At 49.6% G+C, this 17,363-nt stretch overlaps 1 protein-coding gene across 1 annotated transcript in view; it reads right to left on the bottom strand.

Annotated features, from left to right (window-relative positions):
- SULT2B1 (sulfotransferase family 2B member 1) overlaps nucleotides 1–17,363 on the bottom strand; it is a 28,336-nt gene that overhangs the window by 228 nt on the left and 10,745 nt on the right. The window contains exons 2-6 of the mRNA XM_081032139.1: nucleotides 10,893–11,032; nucleotides 7,891–8,099; nucleotides 5,728–5,854; nucleotides 5,071–5,165; nucleotides 1,576–1,756 (exon numbers count right to left, since the gene is read on the bottom strand). Of these exons, the coding sequence (XP_080888265.1) occupies nucleotides 1,576–1,756; nucleotides 5,071–5,165; nucleotides 5,728–5,854; nucleotides 7,891–8,099; nucleotides 10,893–11,032 (752 nt within the window). The remainder of the gene's footprint in view (nucleotides 1–1,575; nucleotides 1,757–5,070; nucleotides 5,166–5,727; nucleotides 5,855–7,890; nucleotides 8,100–10,892; nucleotides 11,033–17,363) is intronic.

The following is a 17,363-nucleotide window of genomic DNA, read 5'->3' as shown; positions in this document are numbered from 1 at the left end:
GAGGGAGGGAAGCGAGGTGAGGAGCGACCGGAGCATTGTCCCAGCCCCAACGTCCCAGCACCCTCTTTCCCACATCTGGGCCTTTGATCATGCTGTTCCCTGGGCCAGAAGCACCGTCCTTCCCCTGGCCCATCTCCATTTTGCCCCGTTCTCTCCTGTGATGGCTGAGTCACCTTGGCCACTAGTCACCTGGCCAGACCCCTGGGCACCATTCTTGCTCCCTCCCGCCTTTGCCCCCCCCATCCTGTCAGCAGACCTTACCCTTCCTTCACTTTACCCACTGACCACTTAAATCTCTCTGCTCAGAACATCAGTCTCCCCATGTAACATTGCTGCACACCTGTCACAGCCCCTGTGTCACCTCCTCGTGACCTGACCCTAACCTCAGACTAGAACAGGGCCTCCTCACCTCAGTGTTCCTGCAACCCTACACTACTTCCATTATTGCTTTGACATTGGGAATGAATGAACTCCCTTGGTGCCAGGCACGCCCAGAATCGCTGGGATGAAACCCACAGCAACTAGTCAGGCAAGAGGCGGGAACCCTGCTGTCTCCTGGGCCCCCCGCATGGTATCTCCCCATCCTCAGGTTTCTAATCTCAACCTGGGGCTCCACGCTTACATGGAATCCTGGGGCCAATGTCACTTGGATCATAGTATTTTGAATTTTGGCAAGTGCACGTACCACATATTACATGACACCCCCAGTGAGGTTTGGGGAGCCCCCTGTAGTGGGCTGAATGACCCCCCTAAGACATCCATATCCTAATCCTTGGAACCTGTGAATAGGTACCATTTTGTGGCAAAAGGGACTTTGCAAGTTAAAGATCTTGAGACAGGAGAGGGGTGAAGATGATTTTGTATTATCCGGGTGACCCCATTTAATCACAGGGGTCCTTGTAGGAGGAGGCAGGAGGGTCAGAATCAGAAGATGCTACACTGCTGGCTTTGAAGATGGAGGCAGGGGCCATGAACCAAAGAACACCGGCAGATCTGGAAACTGAAGAGGCAGAGGACAATTCTGCCCTAGAGCCTCCGTAAGGAACACGGTCCTTATGATACTTTGATTTTAGCCCAGTGAGACTGGTTTTGGACTTCTGACCTCCAGAACTATGAGAGAGTACATGTGTGCTGTGTTAAGCCACTAAATTGGTGGTATTTTGTTAACAGCAGCAACAGGAAATGAACACACTCCTCCCCTCACCTTGTAATACAACACTTGAATGTCTCTGGGGTAAACATTCATGCAGGAATGATTCACTCCGACTCTGAAGAGCCTCCTAGCGATTCAGAGCGGCCTGTGACTGTGCACACAGGGGTTCTGTTCCTGTTTGGAGCTCTCTGAGAGGCAGTGGCAGGCCTGGGGTGGCAGGCACATCTGAAGCCGCTGCTGTGTCCAGGCCCCACCCCATACTAAGCTCTGTGTGTGGAGTCAATCCTGAGTCCACAGGGACCCTGTGAAGACAGATCTATTCAGAGCTGAGGAAGCTGAGGTCCAGAGAGGTTAAACAACTTGCCCACGCCACACAGCCAGGCAGTGTCCTACTGGGGCTTAGAACCCTAGAGCCCCCGTACCTTTCCGGAGGAAGGCACCATGGCGCTGGTCCAGCAGGCTGGGGGGCAGCAGCGTGAAGTTGGACATGGCGTTGGCCTTCATGGCACTGAAGGCTGAGTGAGCCACGACGGAGCCCAGTGCCTCCTCGCTCAGCTGCCGGCCCAGAAACTGGCAGACACGCTGCACGGAGCCGTGGAGATCCTGGGGGCAGGGGAGAAGGGGTCAGGGGGTGGTAGAAGGCCAGGCAGAGGGAGGGGACCACAGGGGAAGAAAGAGCACCAGACCTAGAGTTTGGATGTCTTGAGTACAAACCCAGACCTGTCTGGGTGACTTCTCTTTGCCCCAGTTTCCCCACTTCCAAGCCAAGGGTTTCTGTTTTTGTTTTTGTTTTGCCTTGTTGGATTTTGTAGTGTTCTATGGCTGGGAGGGAAGGGGCGGGGCTGGGTCAGAGGTCACAGCAGGGGGCAGAGGTTAGTCTAGTACCTCATGCAGAATCACCTTCCTTCAGGTTAGAAATAGGCATCAGCTGGCCTGTGCCCCAAACCTACTCCTCCCGCAGGCCCCCATCCCAGAACAGCTCCATCACTCACCCTGTCGCAGGGCCAGACTCCTGGCCCCCCTCACCCCTCCTTCTTTCCTTCCCCCTCAATCCTGTCAGTCATAGGCCCTGTCCATCTGCTCTTGACTCTCTCTGCCCCATCCCTTCTTCTATGTCCTCATAGCCCGAGCACTGGTCAGGCCTCATTCTCTCCCTGGGGACCCATGTCCCAGCCTCGTCCCTGGCCTCCATGCCTCCAGTCCCCCACACCCAGAGCTGAGCCTACTCCCAGCTCTCCTGTGGCTCCCAGTGCCCCTGGACAAGAGTCCCAGCCCCCAGGCCTGGCTTTCAAGGACAGGTGTGGTCACCTTTCCAGCTGCTCCCCACCCTCTCCTTCCAGGTCCCACCGCCCCCTACACTTTCCTCCCTACAAGCCTTGGCATGGGGCTGCCAGGGAAGCCCAGCGCCAACCTGCACCACCTGGCAAGCTTCCGCATCCAGATGCAGCGCAAGTATCTCCTCCCTCATCATAATGATGGTTTAAGTCACTGTGGATTGAGCACCTACTGTGTACCAAGCTCTGGTCCAAACCCCTCATGTATATCTGTGCCTATCCTGTCAGTAGCCTTGCAGAGGCAACCCCAGAAGCTAAGAGAGGAAATAGGGAGCAGGTTCTCCCTCTGAGCCTCCAAGATGGAACTAACCCAGCCAACTCCTAGATTTCAGACTTCTGTCCTCCAGAACTGTGAGGGAATAAACTTCTGTGTTTTTTAAGCCAAAAAAAAAAAAAAAAAAAAGCCTTGTAGAAAGGTGTCAGTACCCCCATCAGTAAATGGAGGCCCACAGAGGGGAAGATACTTGTCCAGGGTCACACAGACAGGGAGGAGCTCAGATTTGGGTCCCAAAAGCCTGCAATCCTCTCTATCTTGCTGCCGTCTCTGATCTGCACCTGGGACAATCAGCCTTCTAGTCAGCTCCACAAACGCCACAGCCCCTTTTTCCAGGTCATTCCTGGTTTCATAACCATCCATCCGTTTATCCTTTTGAACCACTGACGTGTCCCAGAAATTCTAACATGTTGGCAGTTCCTCACACCCAGGGGCAGCCCAGAAGCTCTGTCAGGCTGCATGGCCCAGTTTCTGGTTTGGAGAATAAAGCTAGATGGAAAAGAGGGGGGAGGGGTAATGCCAAAATCTTTTCTGGATCTTTCCATCAAAATAACTTTACCAGGGGGAGGCTGGATGGCTCAGTTGGTTAGAGAGTGAGCTCTTAACAGCAAGGTTGCCCATTCAATTCCCACATGGGATGGTGGGCTGCGCCCCCTGCAACTAAAGACTGAAAACGGCCACTGGACTTGGAGCTGAGCTGCGCCCTCCACAACTAGATTGAAGGACAACGATTTGGAGCTGATGGACCCCGGAAAAAAACACTGTTCCTCAATATTCCCCAATAAAAAAAAATTTTTTTTAAAGACGAAACAACAACCCATGGGGTCCCCAAGAAGAACTGTGTGTCTCAGACAAGTTATCAACTCTATATTATAAACCACCAGTTTCCCCCTCTTAAAACGGGGATAATAACACTATTGGGGTGAACAATGTAAGTTTACCATAAATCAGCAATTTCATATGGTTTGATCTCATATGTAGCTTCCCTGTCAGTACTTTGCAAGGATTAAGTGAAATAATTCATGTGCAACATTTGGTACATGGCATTTGCCATTACTGTTATTACTAATTAGATAGCCCCCCCCACACACACACACTCAGAACCTAATCGCTCTTACTTTACACACTATACTAACGTTTTGGTATCTAACCTTGTCAGGTGGTTACAATATGCCAGTGCCAGGTATTATGGTCCTCACAACAGTCCTGTAAGCTGGCATTTTTGACCCATTTTAAGGATGAGACCGCTGAGGCTCTGAGAGATTTTAAGAGGATTTTAACTGCTTTGTTGGACACCAAAATCCAGGCTCTTTCCACTATAAAAAGTACCAAGAGAAAGGAGAATACAAAAAATACATGAAGTGTACACACAGGAAGCGAACATGTCTGGGGCCATTGGTGAAGGGACACATATTGAGAGCCTCCCAGGCTCTCAGATTCTCAGAACAGACCTTTGCTAAGAACCAAGAATAGTTGGGAACATTCACTGTGGATTGTTCCAGCTAGAAGCCCTGAATCCTCCTTGAAGCCAGGTAAATCCACAGGCATTCTGCACGGTCTCTTCTTCCAGGAAGACCTCCTTGATTTCCCAAGCCAGAAGGTGTCTCTCTCCCAAGTGCCTGTCCCAGTTTACATCTGATGGGGTTTGGATAGGATCCCAGTCTAACTCCAGGTTGTTCCTTCCACTACTTTTCTCTGCCTTTCAGGCCACAACCATCATTGATACTCACTTCCCATGTGCCACAGTTTCGCATGATCTCATCCATCTTATCTCCTCCCCTGCTCAGAGTCCACCTATGGCTCCCAACTACTCAAAGAAAAGCCAAAGTACTCACCATTGGGCCTCATTTCCCACCCCCACCCCACTCACTGAGCTCTGGCCATCAGGCCTCTTTCCAATCCTTGGAAATCTCACCCCAGAGCTTTTGCACTCGCTGGTCCTCTGCCGGGGACACTTTCCCCAGATATCTCCACGGCTCCCTCTCCTCCTTCAGTTCTTCGCTTGAGTGTTATCTTTTCCTGGAGGCCTCCCCCAACCACTCTACTCAAAATCGTGTGTTTGAACACATTCCTTATCCTCCTTTCTCGCTGGCCTTTTTTCCTTAGCTCTTCTTCCCAGCTGCCATCTATTTTATTAATTTGTCCATGATCCCTCTCCCACTTGTGGGCTCAGGAACCCTGTTCTGTTCACTGCTGTTGCCCCAGCACCTGGATCGGTGGCAGAGCAGGTCTTACTGGAAGGGAAATGGGGGCTGTGAGGAGTGGAGGAGTGGGGGGCTGCTGGGCCAACGTGTGTGTGGCTTAATCACCTCCTGCAGCTCTTCATAGGTGATAAACAGGAAGTTCTCTTTGCCCTGCATCCGAATCCAGCCTTTAATGTGGTCGAACCAGGAGCCGAACTGCACTGCGGGAGGAGGGGCGAGAGGTGAGGGCCAGGCAGCAAGGCCACCCCGCTGTGGCTCAGAGGGGACTAATTAGTCCCACACCGTCTTAGGCCTGGCCCCTCTGAGCTGGGTGCCTCCCCACCCCCCCAGACTCCTATATCTAGCGTCCCGTGACCCTCTGTCTCTTCGCCTCTGACTCCATCCCTTTCTGCATTTATTTCTCCATATCTCTCTTTTTGTTTCTCTCTCAGTGTCTCTTTTTGTTTCCCTCTCAGTGTCTCTATCTATGTGTCTGCATATCTGTCTGTCTCTGGCTTACTCTGCGTCTCTCAGTCTTTCTCTAGCTCTTTCTCCCCATTTCTGCATCTCTCATTGTATTTTGGTTTCTCTCTCAGCCGTGTGGTCTCCCTCTCTCTCTCCGTCTCTCTCAATCTGTTTCTCTTGGTACCCTGTCTGTCTCCATCACTCGTTATAACACCCTGTGTGTCTGCCTGTCTCTCTCCTTTCTCATCCCTCTTCTGTCACTCTTCAAGTCTGGGTCCACTAGGGGCTCCCCTGACCCCACTTTGCCCCCATCCTCACCTTCGCCTTTGAGGAAGTTCTGCAGGAACTGGTCAGGCGTGCCGGGATCCTTCAACTGCCCAGCGATCTTGGAGTAATGATAGAGCGAGACGACCACATCCCGGGGGTTCCGGCCCATGTAGACCACCTGTGCGTGGGTGTTGAGGAGAGGGGAGAAGGTATCTTACATGGCTGGACCCCAGCCCCTCAGGGCCTTGAGCTCCCATCTCTTCTGACCCTGCAGCAGGAAGGACTCGGGGTAGACTTCTCAGAGGACTTCCCAGCTAACGGTCGCTCAGATAATTTCACCTCATCCCAGAAGATGGGGAGAGCTCCCTCCAACCACATTCTAGGAAGAGAGGGGAGCTGTTTATGAATCAGATGGAGAGACAGTTTGGCTTTAGGGAATAAAGAGTGGAGGAGGAAGGCATAGGGTTCAGGATGGGGGAGATCAGGGTAAGAAAAGCCTTCCTATTCCCAGAGCCAAGGCCCCAGCCACATCCTTTCCTGCATGGACCTTCGCCCCAGCCTCCCAACTTCCACACGGCTCCAGAAGGTCTTTTTACACCCAGAGCTGAGTCTGTCCTCTTTGGCTGTCCAGCACGCCTGGATAGAGCCCCAGGCCCTGGGCCTGGCATTAGAGGCCCCAGTGACCTGACTCCCATCTGTTTACAAGGTTTATGTTCTACAACCAACCCCCACCCCCAAGTCCCATCAGGTATGTCCTTTCCTGACAACCATCTCTTTCCCCAAGACCAAGGTCAGCTATATGGTAGTCAGCCATGTTGTCACACATGGCCAAACCTAGACACCAAGGCTCAGGTGACCATCCCTGGTGGGTGAGACTCTGCTCGTTGTCACACGTCATTGCTGGGAGGATTAAGTGCTACCTGGATTAAGACTCCTGGGAGAGACAATGGGAACTGGTGCTTGGTCTCTCCTTGCCCCACCTGCCTCTTCCCTTGGCTGATTTTAATCTGTGTCCTTTCAGTGTAACAAACTGTAACTGTGAGTTCCACCGTTTTCGCTGAGTTCTGAGTCCTAGTGAATCATGGAGACTTAGGGTGGCCTTGGGGACTCCTGGATTGCAGTCCCTATATTGTCTCTGTCTACACTCACCTCCTCGGTGATCCTACCAGTCTCCTGGTTTTAATTATCTATCTATCCAGCAACAAAGTGCAAATATATGTGTCCAGGCCAGTTTTCTCCTGTCAAATCCAGATTCGTATATCTCACTGCCCACTAACAACCTCCACCTGGATATCGATGGGCCAAAGCAGAGCTCCCCATCTTCCCCCTCAAACCTCTCCTCCCTGTCCTCCCCATCTCAATTGTTGACAGCCCCATCCTCCCACTTCCTGAAGCCAAACACCGTGGAGACACCCTTGACTCATGTTTCTCTCACACCCACATCCAATCTGTCAACAAATTCTCCTGGTTCCACCTTCAAAATACACCCTAAACCCATCCCCCCCCCTTTTTTTTCCACCTCCACGGCCACCACCCAGGTCTCCATAGGCACCTCCCACCTGGACCCTTGCAGTCGCCTCCTCTCTGCTTCTGCCCTCGCTGTGACGAGCTGTTCCCAACCTCGCCACCAGAGGGCGCCTGTGAAGACCTAAGTTGGCTCCGGTCTCTGTCTAGAGCCCTCCCCTGCTCTGTCCTGCTCAGAGTACAAGCCAAGCCCCAGCCACAACCAATACAGCCCTGCATATTTTTGGCCCTGTCATCTCCACTCCTCTCCCCATGTCTCACTTGGCTCTGGCCACACAGGCCTCCTTGCTGGTCCTCAGGCATATCACACCCACCCCAGGGCCTTTGCACCTGCTCTTCCCTCTACCTGTAATTTTCTCCCCCAGACACCCTCCTCCTGACTCCTCCCCTCACCTCCCAGGTCTTTCCTCAAACGGAACTTTCACACCCTATTTATATTGCAACCCCCACCCCTAACTCTAACGCCCACTCTCTTTCTCAATGTGAATTATCACCTTGGAAACATTTTTTTGCTTATTTATTCCATCTATTCACTGCCTGTACTCCTTTAGAATGTGGGCTTACATTGTGTTTATTTACTACTGTTCTAAATCAGGGCCAGGACATAGTAGGTGCTCAATAAACATGTGCTGAATTCATCTGTTAGTTGTGCCTTCTCTCCCCCCACCTCACCCCTCCCTGCTCCTGCACCTTGGCTTTGGAGTTGAAGAAGGTCTTCGTGAAAAGCTGGATGGGAAGGTGGGAACTCATGAGGCGGGGGCTGGACTGGTCCGAGAGGCTGAAGGCACCCATGATAGTCTCACACCAGGGCGCCCGCTTCCAGATGGGCACTGAGCGGATCCAGGAGGGATCCCCATCCTTTAGGATTAAGCTGAGGATCTCAATCATCCAGTTGGTGCCTGGCAGGAGAAATGGGGCAAATTAATTGGCAGTGGGGAGGGATAAAAAGGGGGTTATCATTGGATTTATAATGGTTGCGTTTACTTCACAATTGGTTACATATTTTATTGCACAGATTTTTCACAACTAGTGGAAAAGGTGGAGTTGGTTGTCTTTATTTTCAGGGCAGGAAACTAAAGCTCAAAGAAACAAGGTCACTGGCCCAGGTGGCAAAGCTAGGAAGTAGCACTTGGCGGAGACTGGTTAGCTGTCTGCCCAACCCCATTTCATTTTCCTACCAGGAATACAACGGGACTACATTTTCCAGCTTCTCTAGCAGCTGTGTGTGGGCCATATGACTAAATTCTGGCAAAGGAAATGCAGGTGGCAGTGAGGTGCAGCCATTTCCAGGCCTGGCCCATACACTCCTCCCACGTGACCCCCACTCTCTCCATCCCCTGTCTGCTGGCTGGATGCAGAGACGCCAGGGGAAATGAGACTTCCTGGATGGCAGAGACACAAGACCAAGGGAGCAGGGCGGCCTGAGACTGCTGGATTTCCCCCCACTTTCCTCCAACCATCCTGCACTGCTTTGAGTTTACAGGATGAGAAATAAATTTCTGTTGGGTCCAGCTTGAGATTCTGAGGTTTATTTATCAGGGCAGAAGTACCCTGCTAATACATAGGGGAAGCGTCTGGACTTAAAATCTCAGCGCTTTACACCACCCCTTCTTGGGAGTAACCCCCTGATTTTATGGAGAGCCACAGACAACATGTAGAAGGAAGGGATCTCATCAATGACCCAGTTCACAGGTCCCGATTTTAGACGACTTGGAAGGGAGTCAGGCAAGTCAGACGAGAAATAATAGTATTATATTGCCTTGGATTATAACAGCCACCCTGTGCCAGATCTCAGTGTATTTCCTCTTGGCCCCGAATCCACATTTCGTTTCCCTGTTCTGTGATAATTGGAGCTGGATGGACCCGCAACCATTTCTCTTGTCAGCTAGCTCAATGTCAAGCTCTTTCAGTAGAGGGCACTGGAGAAACCCAGCAGGAGGATGAAGTTTCTTTCTGTTCCTGGTTCTCATGGGCTCCTCCCAGCGGGCTTTTGTGATGGACAGAGTCCCCAGTGCAATGACACCAGTGTCACTCCCCTCACCACCCCAGCACATTTCCTTGGGCGCTCTGCTTCAGCCCTCGGGGGAGTGGCTGCTCCCAGTATTGGTTCTTCCTGTATCTGCTGGGGTTCTCTTTACCCCTTTGTAGTTTAATCCTGTTACTAGTTAATGATTATTTTTTTGTGGGTGTGTGGTGAAATACACAGAACACAAAATTTACCAATTTAACCATTTTTAAGTGTACAGTTCAGTAGCATCAAGTACATTCACGTTGCTGTGTAAACACCACCACGGTCCAACTTCAAAGGTGTTTCACACACACACTGCTTTTCAGGGGACGGACTTGTACAGCTCCGATGAAGGGAAATTTGGCTATGTCCATCAAAATCGCAAATGCACAGACCCTTTGACCAAGCATTTCTATATCCAGGAGTTTATTCTACATGATTAATAAATGTGCATGTAAATGCACACGTGTGTAAATGACACATGTATGGGATGGGGCATGGTGCCTAAAGTTTACATCGCGCATAAAGGCAAAGGCCTGGAAACTAGTAAATACTAATCAGTAAGGAACTGATTAAGATAAACCTTAAAAACATGCTGAGTGAAAGAAGCCAGCCACAAAGGCCATGTATTGTGTGATTCCTTTACATGAAATGTTCAGCATAGGCAAATCTATAGAGACAGAAAGCAGATGCTAGTTAGCAGGGCCTTGGGGACCTGGAAGTGCGGATTGGGAGGTAATGGCTAAGGGGTACAGGGTTTCTTGCTGGGGTTATAAAAATACTCTAAAATGGATGTGGGGATGGTTGTCCCACTTTATGAATATACTACAGCCATAGAATTGTACACTTTAAAACGGGTGCGTTGTATGGTATATGAATTAGATCTCAAAGCTGTTACCAAAAAAACCCTCATATAACTCCACGCTGAAAAGGGCGAATGTCATATTTTGAAATTTTTCAAAGATATTTTGAAAAAATTAAGAAGTTAATCCCATCACTTTAGAGAAGAAAAGGCTGAAATCCGTCCCTTCTCTCACTAAAACCTCCCCAATGGACTTTGAGTAAAGTCGCTGTAGTAGACCCTTACCTACCTTCCTTCTTCCCTCCCTCCCTCCTTCCCTTTTTACCTTCCTCCTTCCCTCGTTTCCTCCCTTGCTTCCTCCTACAAATATTAATTAAAAACTTATGATGTGCCAAGCACTGTTTTAGGCTCAAAGAACAGAGCAGTGAACAAGACAAACTAAAATATTTACCTTCATGGAGTTCACGTTCTAGTGGGGAAACCAGAGAATGAATCAACAAATAAATACATAATATGGTGGTTGGTAGTGACACACACACACAAAAATGAGGTTAGTTAAGGGGATAGAGAAGGACAGGATGGGGATGCTATTTTTTTTTTTATTAGTTTCAGGTGTATGGCGATGCTATTTTGACCAAGGAGATCAGGGAAGGCCTCCCTGGGGACATGAGAGCTGACCTGGGGCAGGAGAGGGATCTGGGGGAAGGGTGCTCCTGGGGGAGGGACCTGCCAGTGCAAAAGGCCAATGTCACCCCAGTTCTGGACAGATCCAACCCCCACTTTCCTCTTCCCGTTGTCCTCAGTGTGCCCATGTCCTCCCCTGTGCCACCCACACCCCCAGTCTCCCTAGCACCTGCCTCCCCAGCCCAGCCTAGCAGGTACCTGACTTGGGGTAGGTGATGATGAAGATGTCGTCGTCCTGCACCTCGGCGTTCTCCGTGATGCTGATGCTCTCAGGTGAGTAGATGCCGACAGGGAAGGGAATGCCCTTGTACCGGAAGTACTCTCCTGACAACTTCTGGCTGTAAGAGGGTGAGGGAGACACCATGAGGATGGGGAGGAGGTGAGGACAGACGTCACCTGGGAAGGGGGGGCCTGCATTGGAGCGTCCGCCAAGATCCCAGGAGCCTGCACTGCTTCCAGCTTTACAGCTGAGGCCTCCAGGACACATGATGGCAGTGGCGAAAAGCGGCAGAGGAATCTCAGGAGAGGAGGGAGGGCAGGCAGGCAGGAGGGCAAGGGGCACCCCACTCGCTAGTGGGACCCTGGCACAGAACTTCCTCTGCACCTCGTTTTTTCATCTACAAAGTGAGGATGGTTTACTGAAACCCCACAACAACCCTGTGAAGTGACAATAATTATTATTGCCATTTTATGGATGAAGAAAGCGAGGCACAGAGAGGTTGAGTGACTTACCCAAAGCCACCCAGCTGGGGGGACATGGAACACTTCACATCTGCATAGTGGGGCTAAACACTTTCCATACATTTACTCTTCGCCCCAACTCTCGAGAAAGATGCTAATTCTCTACCCAATTTGGCCTTGGTTTCCTCATTAGTAAGAGAAGTCGGGTGCCCTTCCCATGCCTACATGACCACATATCAGCAGAGCCCACCTGCTAACCCAGATGTGGAGTCACCGTGAAGCTAAAATAGTTTTGAGCTTCAAGCCCCTCACTCAAGCTGCTTTTCCAAATCCCCCGCAATGTGTTCACGTAGCCATACACGGAAGCAAAATTGTCAGAAGCGAGATGTTTTAAAAGTAATCGGTTTAATCCTATCTCTCTGTTGCAACCTCCTCTGGGATCTCCAATCTGTGGTGCAGGACAAGGATGGGTATTTTGGGGACCTGACTGAGGTGAAGTTGAATTGGGAACACATCTCACTGGGCGTTTGTGGGATATTGATAAGGTTTAAAGTCACGTCTGTGTATGTTACACCGAGCTGGCTGGGTGCAGGAATTGGGTGTAATGACATGAAGACTTGGAGACAGAAGTTGGATTACAATATCACGCGTTCAAGGACACAAGTCACCAAAAGTATATGGTGGAGGGGGACATTCAGGTTGGAAGTGTGCAAACCCAGGAGCTAGTGTTATTATTTTTCTGGAATGTTTAGAGCATTTGTCAGCTTTCAAAATGAAGAAATTATTGTAATGTCTTTTATCACTCTAAATGAACATTCCCCCTACCTAAGGCTGTTGCCACCTATCTTGACTCCTTTTCTAAAGGAGAACCCCCTCAAAACGATATAAGCTTCAGGTCCCGCAAAACTCCAATCTGCCCAGTCTTAGCCACTATCTGCATCACCTTCCATTTGGGTCCTTAGGACAATATATCGAACAGGGGGAAAAATTGTAAGTGGATTATATCATCTGTGGATTTCATTTCAAGATCATGAAGAGGATGTTTCAAATCTCCTGTTATATAAAGAGGGTCCAACTGCACAGATAAAACTCAGAAACATATTGCTGAACGAAGGATGAGGAACAGCAGCATCCAGATTGTATGATTCCAATTATGGGAAGTTCAGACACAGGAGAAAGTAACCTATGGCGTTAGAATGAGGAGTGGTGGTTATCCTTGGGGAAGTCAGGGAAGTGAGGGGTAGGGGCAGATGGGGACTGGTTACACGGTGTGTCCACTTTGCAAAATCCTTTGAGCTCTGTGCACAGCACTCATGTGAGTTTTACTTTAATAAAACATTCACTGAATAAAACATTAAAGGAAGAAAGATACTCTCCCCACTAAAACAACTGTTTTTAATCAAAAGGAGGTGAGGTATTGGGCCCTCTGAGGTTGAAAACCCAGCTGACTTACAGAGGCTTTTTCTGTTTGTTCTGCTTTGTCTGCCCACTTGACAGATGAAGAAACTGAGGCCTACTGAAGGCTATGACTTGCCCAGGGGGTTCCCGGAATCTTTCCTGAAGGCCTCCCCCAGCTTTGGAGATTTTTGAGATGGAGCATTTCTCCATGGCCTGCCACTAGGATCAGGCTTGGAGCAGAAAGACAAAAGCTAGAGAACTATGTCCTCTGCCTGGGGTTGCAGGAGGGCTCTAGGAGCCCTGGTGAGGCTCAGCCCACCCAGCCAAGCTTCCCAAAGGGCGGCATCCCTAGATGGGGTCAGGAGGGGAGCTGCAAGGAAAGCTGGTGTGTGGCCTGTGGCGAAGGGCCCCTCTGTCTCTGCCTGGGGTCTGTTCCCGGGGAGAAAAGGAGAGAGGGCTGGTCACCTCACAGGGGTGGGGGATTTGCAGGCCCTGCTTCTGAGGAACTAAAGTGGTACAGGCGTGAGCAAGAGCACAGCTCTGGAGTTGGACATCTCAGGCACAGAGACTGGCTTTGGCACTTTTTCCAGAACTGAGGCCCGGTACTTAATCTGTCTGTGCCTCAGTTTCTTCAGTGGTAACACGGGAGTAGGAGAAGTAGCATAGTATCTTGGTTAATGTCATAGACCCTGAAGCCAGAATATGTGGGTTTTAATTCTATGTCCCATCAACTGTGTCTCCAGGCAAGTCACTCAACCTCTCTGTTTTTTCATGCGTAAAATGGGGATAATGATAATAATCTTTACCTCACAGGGTTGTAAGCATAGAAAAAAATGCTTAGAACTGTGCCTGGCACAGAGTAAGCACCATATAAATGTTTATTATTTTTTTAACAGTAGGGATAATGGGAGGGGTTAATGTGTCAATAACTGTAAAAATGATTGGCTCATGGTCTGCATTTAATATATCTGGGCTAAAATTATTATTATACCCAGTAATAGAGGCAACACTGGACATTGTGTGAGCCCAATGAAGGGGCTGCTTAGCACAGCATTTGGCACACAGTAGGTCCTCAGCACATCGTTACTTTATTATTCAGTGATGTCATCAGGTACCCCATAGGTTGAGGCTGAGCCGTGGTCTTAGTGATGTCACCAGTTGCTAGGCGGATTTAGCACAGTGGGTGGGAGCTGTGAGTTCATGAGTTACCAGGCAGAGTAGTAGCGAAGTGCCTAGACATTGGCTCTCTCTGTGCCAATGGCAACAGATCGCACCTCTTTGAGCCTCAGTTTCCTTGTCTGTCACATGAGGATAATCTCTATTTTAGGGTTTTAATCCTACCTGAGGATTAAACGAGATAAAATATGTGAAAGGCCTCCCTCCTGATAAATGCTCAGGAAACCGAAGCTCACGTTAGCGTTCAGCATTAGGAGTTTAGTCATTGATCTCGGGACTGCTCCTCAGGGGGAAATTCCCTCCCCAGTTTACAGGAGAGGAAAATGGAGACGCCAACAAGGAAAGGATCTTGGGCCCTTGACAAGTCCTGGATCTTCACTGAATGCATAAATGAGCACTTACCATCTCCAAATCAGGGGTCTGAGCCACACCCCAGGAGGCCAGGGTGGAATCCACTCGGATATCGGGTGCTTAGCCACTATTTGACTGAATGAATGAATGTATGGTGAATGAATTTGTGAATGAATGAATGTGCAAATGCATGCAAATGGTTACCAGAAAAAAAGCGAAGGGAAAGTCAGACAGCATCGGTTATGTTCTCCCCCTGCCTCCTTGGTTCTCAGCCCTGAGCACTTAGAATCCCCTGTGGGGTCTTTAGAGATTCCCAAAGCCTGGCCTCATTCCAGACCAGCACTGTCCAAATCACTGTGCCCTCAGAGCCCAGGATGACCAGTTGTTCAATAAATAACTGAACACCAAGTCAGTGGGAGAAAGACAAATACCATATGATCTCACTTATACGTGGAATCTAAAGAATAGAATAAACGAGCAAAGTAAACAGAAAGTCTCAGAGATATAGAGGAAAAACTGATGGTTGCTAGAAGGGAGGGGAGCAGGGATGAAGAAGCGGAAGGGATTAGACAGCATAAATTGGTAACGACAATATTGCCACGGGGATATGAAAGACAGTTTGGGGAATATAATCAATAATGTTGTAAAGATTTTGTAGGGTGTCAGATGGGCACTTGTCTTATTAGGGAGACCACCTTATGGACGGTGTAGATGCCTGATCACTGCTCTGTACACCTGAAGCTGAAGCTGAATAATATTGTATTAATATTGTCAACTATAATTTAATATATATATAGCCACGGGATATGGAGTACAGCATAGGGAATAGAGTCAATGGAATTATAACAGATATATGAGCTGAGAGGGGCAACAGATTGGGAAAGTGGAAAATAATATATATATTATCACTTTGTGAGGGGTGAAATGTTTAACCATTACATTGTTTTGTAAACCTGAAACTAATTTAAAAAAGTAGAAAAATAAACAAACAAAAATAATAACTGAACACCAATATTCACTAAAAACTAGGTATGGATGAAGGAGAGCTAGGATCTCCCTGTGTTTTAGAATGCTACAGGTGAGAAAATGGGGGTTCAGGGAGGGGAAACAGTTTGGCCAAGGCCACAAGGCAAGTACCAAGCAGAGCTGGGATTTGAACCTCAGCCCTGTAGAGAGTTTCTGTCCCAGTCCCTGCTTCTCCATGGACCCCACAATCGAGCTAAAGCCTCACAGTGCACTGAGCGCTATTCCCACCTCCAGGCCTTTACATCTGCTGTTCCTTCTGCCAGGAATGCTGTCCCCTGCTTGGCTGAATCGCACTGTATGCCCTAAAACAGGTGCTGTGTGCCTTCTCTCCCCACCTTGTAAATCAAATCTGGCCCTAGTGTGGCCTTTCCTCTCCCTGGGTCACAAGCCCATTTTGTTCCCATGCCACGTCCAAGGCCTGGCATGCGACTGTCACTCAACTGGAGCAAAGGAATGAAGATGACGATTGAGCTGGATCAGAGGCTTGCCACAGGAAGAACCGGCCCACATGATGGGCAAGTAGCGGAGGACCTGCTTAGCCTCCCACAAGGTGCCTGGCCTGCCCTGCTTGGGAGACCCCAGGACATGAGATTCTGAGAATGGCCCAACATGTCGACCCTCGTGCCTCCAACCCCCAGGGTCCACTGGCACTGGCTCTCCTTCTCAGTACCTACTTCACTGGTCCAATTCATGTCTCCTCCTTGCCCCCTGGAGCAAAGTAAACAGGAAGTCTCCCAACCCAGCCTCTTCCCCAGTTTCTTGGTCTCCATTCTCCATTCTCTACTTCATGGCCGTACCTCCTCAGCTGGGAACTCAAGGCCCTACATAGCCTGGGCCTGCCCACTTCTCTGGCTTCCTCAAATCTCCAAGACCCTGTCTGACTTTCCTCTGATCCTAGGAGGGCAGGTGGGGCAGGGGAGCCACCTTTATGGAAATTCTATGCCAAGGACATGCATTACCGCAGACTTCTGCCAGAACCCCATGAGGTGGGCATTGTGAGTTCCACTTTGTGCTAGAAGAAATGGAGGCCCAGAGTGGTTAATATATTTCCTCAAGGTCACAGAGCAGTCGTCAAAGGAGGCCTCAGTAAATACCTGTCATTGAGCTTCCACCCCTCCCTCTGCCACTAAGACACAATGTGTCAGTCTCATTCAGCCTGGCATGCAACAGGTGTGCAATAAACAAACTTGTCACCAGTTCCAATCCCCTGGTGGTGGGGGCTCAGTCACCCACTCCAGAGGCAGCCCAGTCCACACAGTGGGGAATGAAGATGGGGTAAAGTTGGACAGATTTAAATTTGAACCCAGGCTCTGCTACCAACTAGCTGTGTGACCTTGCATACATGCCTTAACCATTCTGGGCCTAAGTTTTCTCATCTGGAGTAGGAAAATAGGAAGGCCTCCCTTCAGGGAACTTGGTGAGGATTAAAATACTGCAGTAGCCTGTAGCCTGGACTATTGCAGTCACCCCCTTACTGATCTCCCTGCTTCACCCCTGCCCCTTTCCGTCAGTTCTCCCACACGCAGCTGCCAGAGGGGTCTGGTTAGAACCCGAGTCAGCTCCTGTCCCTCTGCTCAAAAGCCCCCCCTTTCACTCAGAGTAAAAGCAGAGTCTTCACTGTGACTGCAAAGCCCTGCATGATCTGCCTTGATTTCTCTCTGCCTTCATTTTCACCCTCTCTGCCTTGCTTACTCAACCCCAGCCACACTGATCTCCCTGCTGTTACACTTCAGACTGAGTCCTGCCTCAGGGCCTTTGCACTGCCTGTTCTCTCTGTCTTCCAGTCAGGCCTGTGACAGGTATCCTCTTCTTTAGGTCTTTGCTCCAACATCACTGCTTGTCACTGAGGCCTCCCCTGAAGCTCTGTTTACAACTGAACCCACCCCACCTCCTCACCCTGCTTGCTTTCTCATGGCACTTGTCACCTCCGAGAAGCTCTTATGGTTTACATATTACATTGATTGTGCCTTTCTTCTCAGCTTGCATGTAAACTCCATTAGGCCAAATGTGTGTGTGTATGTGTATTATTTTTTGGGT

Source organism: Rhinolophus hipposideros (genome assembly GCF_964194185.1).
Source record: "Rhinolophus hipposideros genome assembly, chromosome: 21".
Classification (NCBI taxonomy): Eukaryota; Metazoa; Chordata; class Mammalia; order Chiroptera; family Rhinolophidae; genus Rhinolophus; species Rhinolophus hipposideros.
The sequence above is the reverse complement of the archived record's forward strand: the minus strand, read 5'-3'. Positions and strand labels throughout refer to the sequence as shown.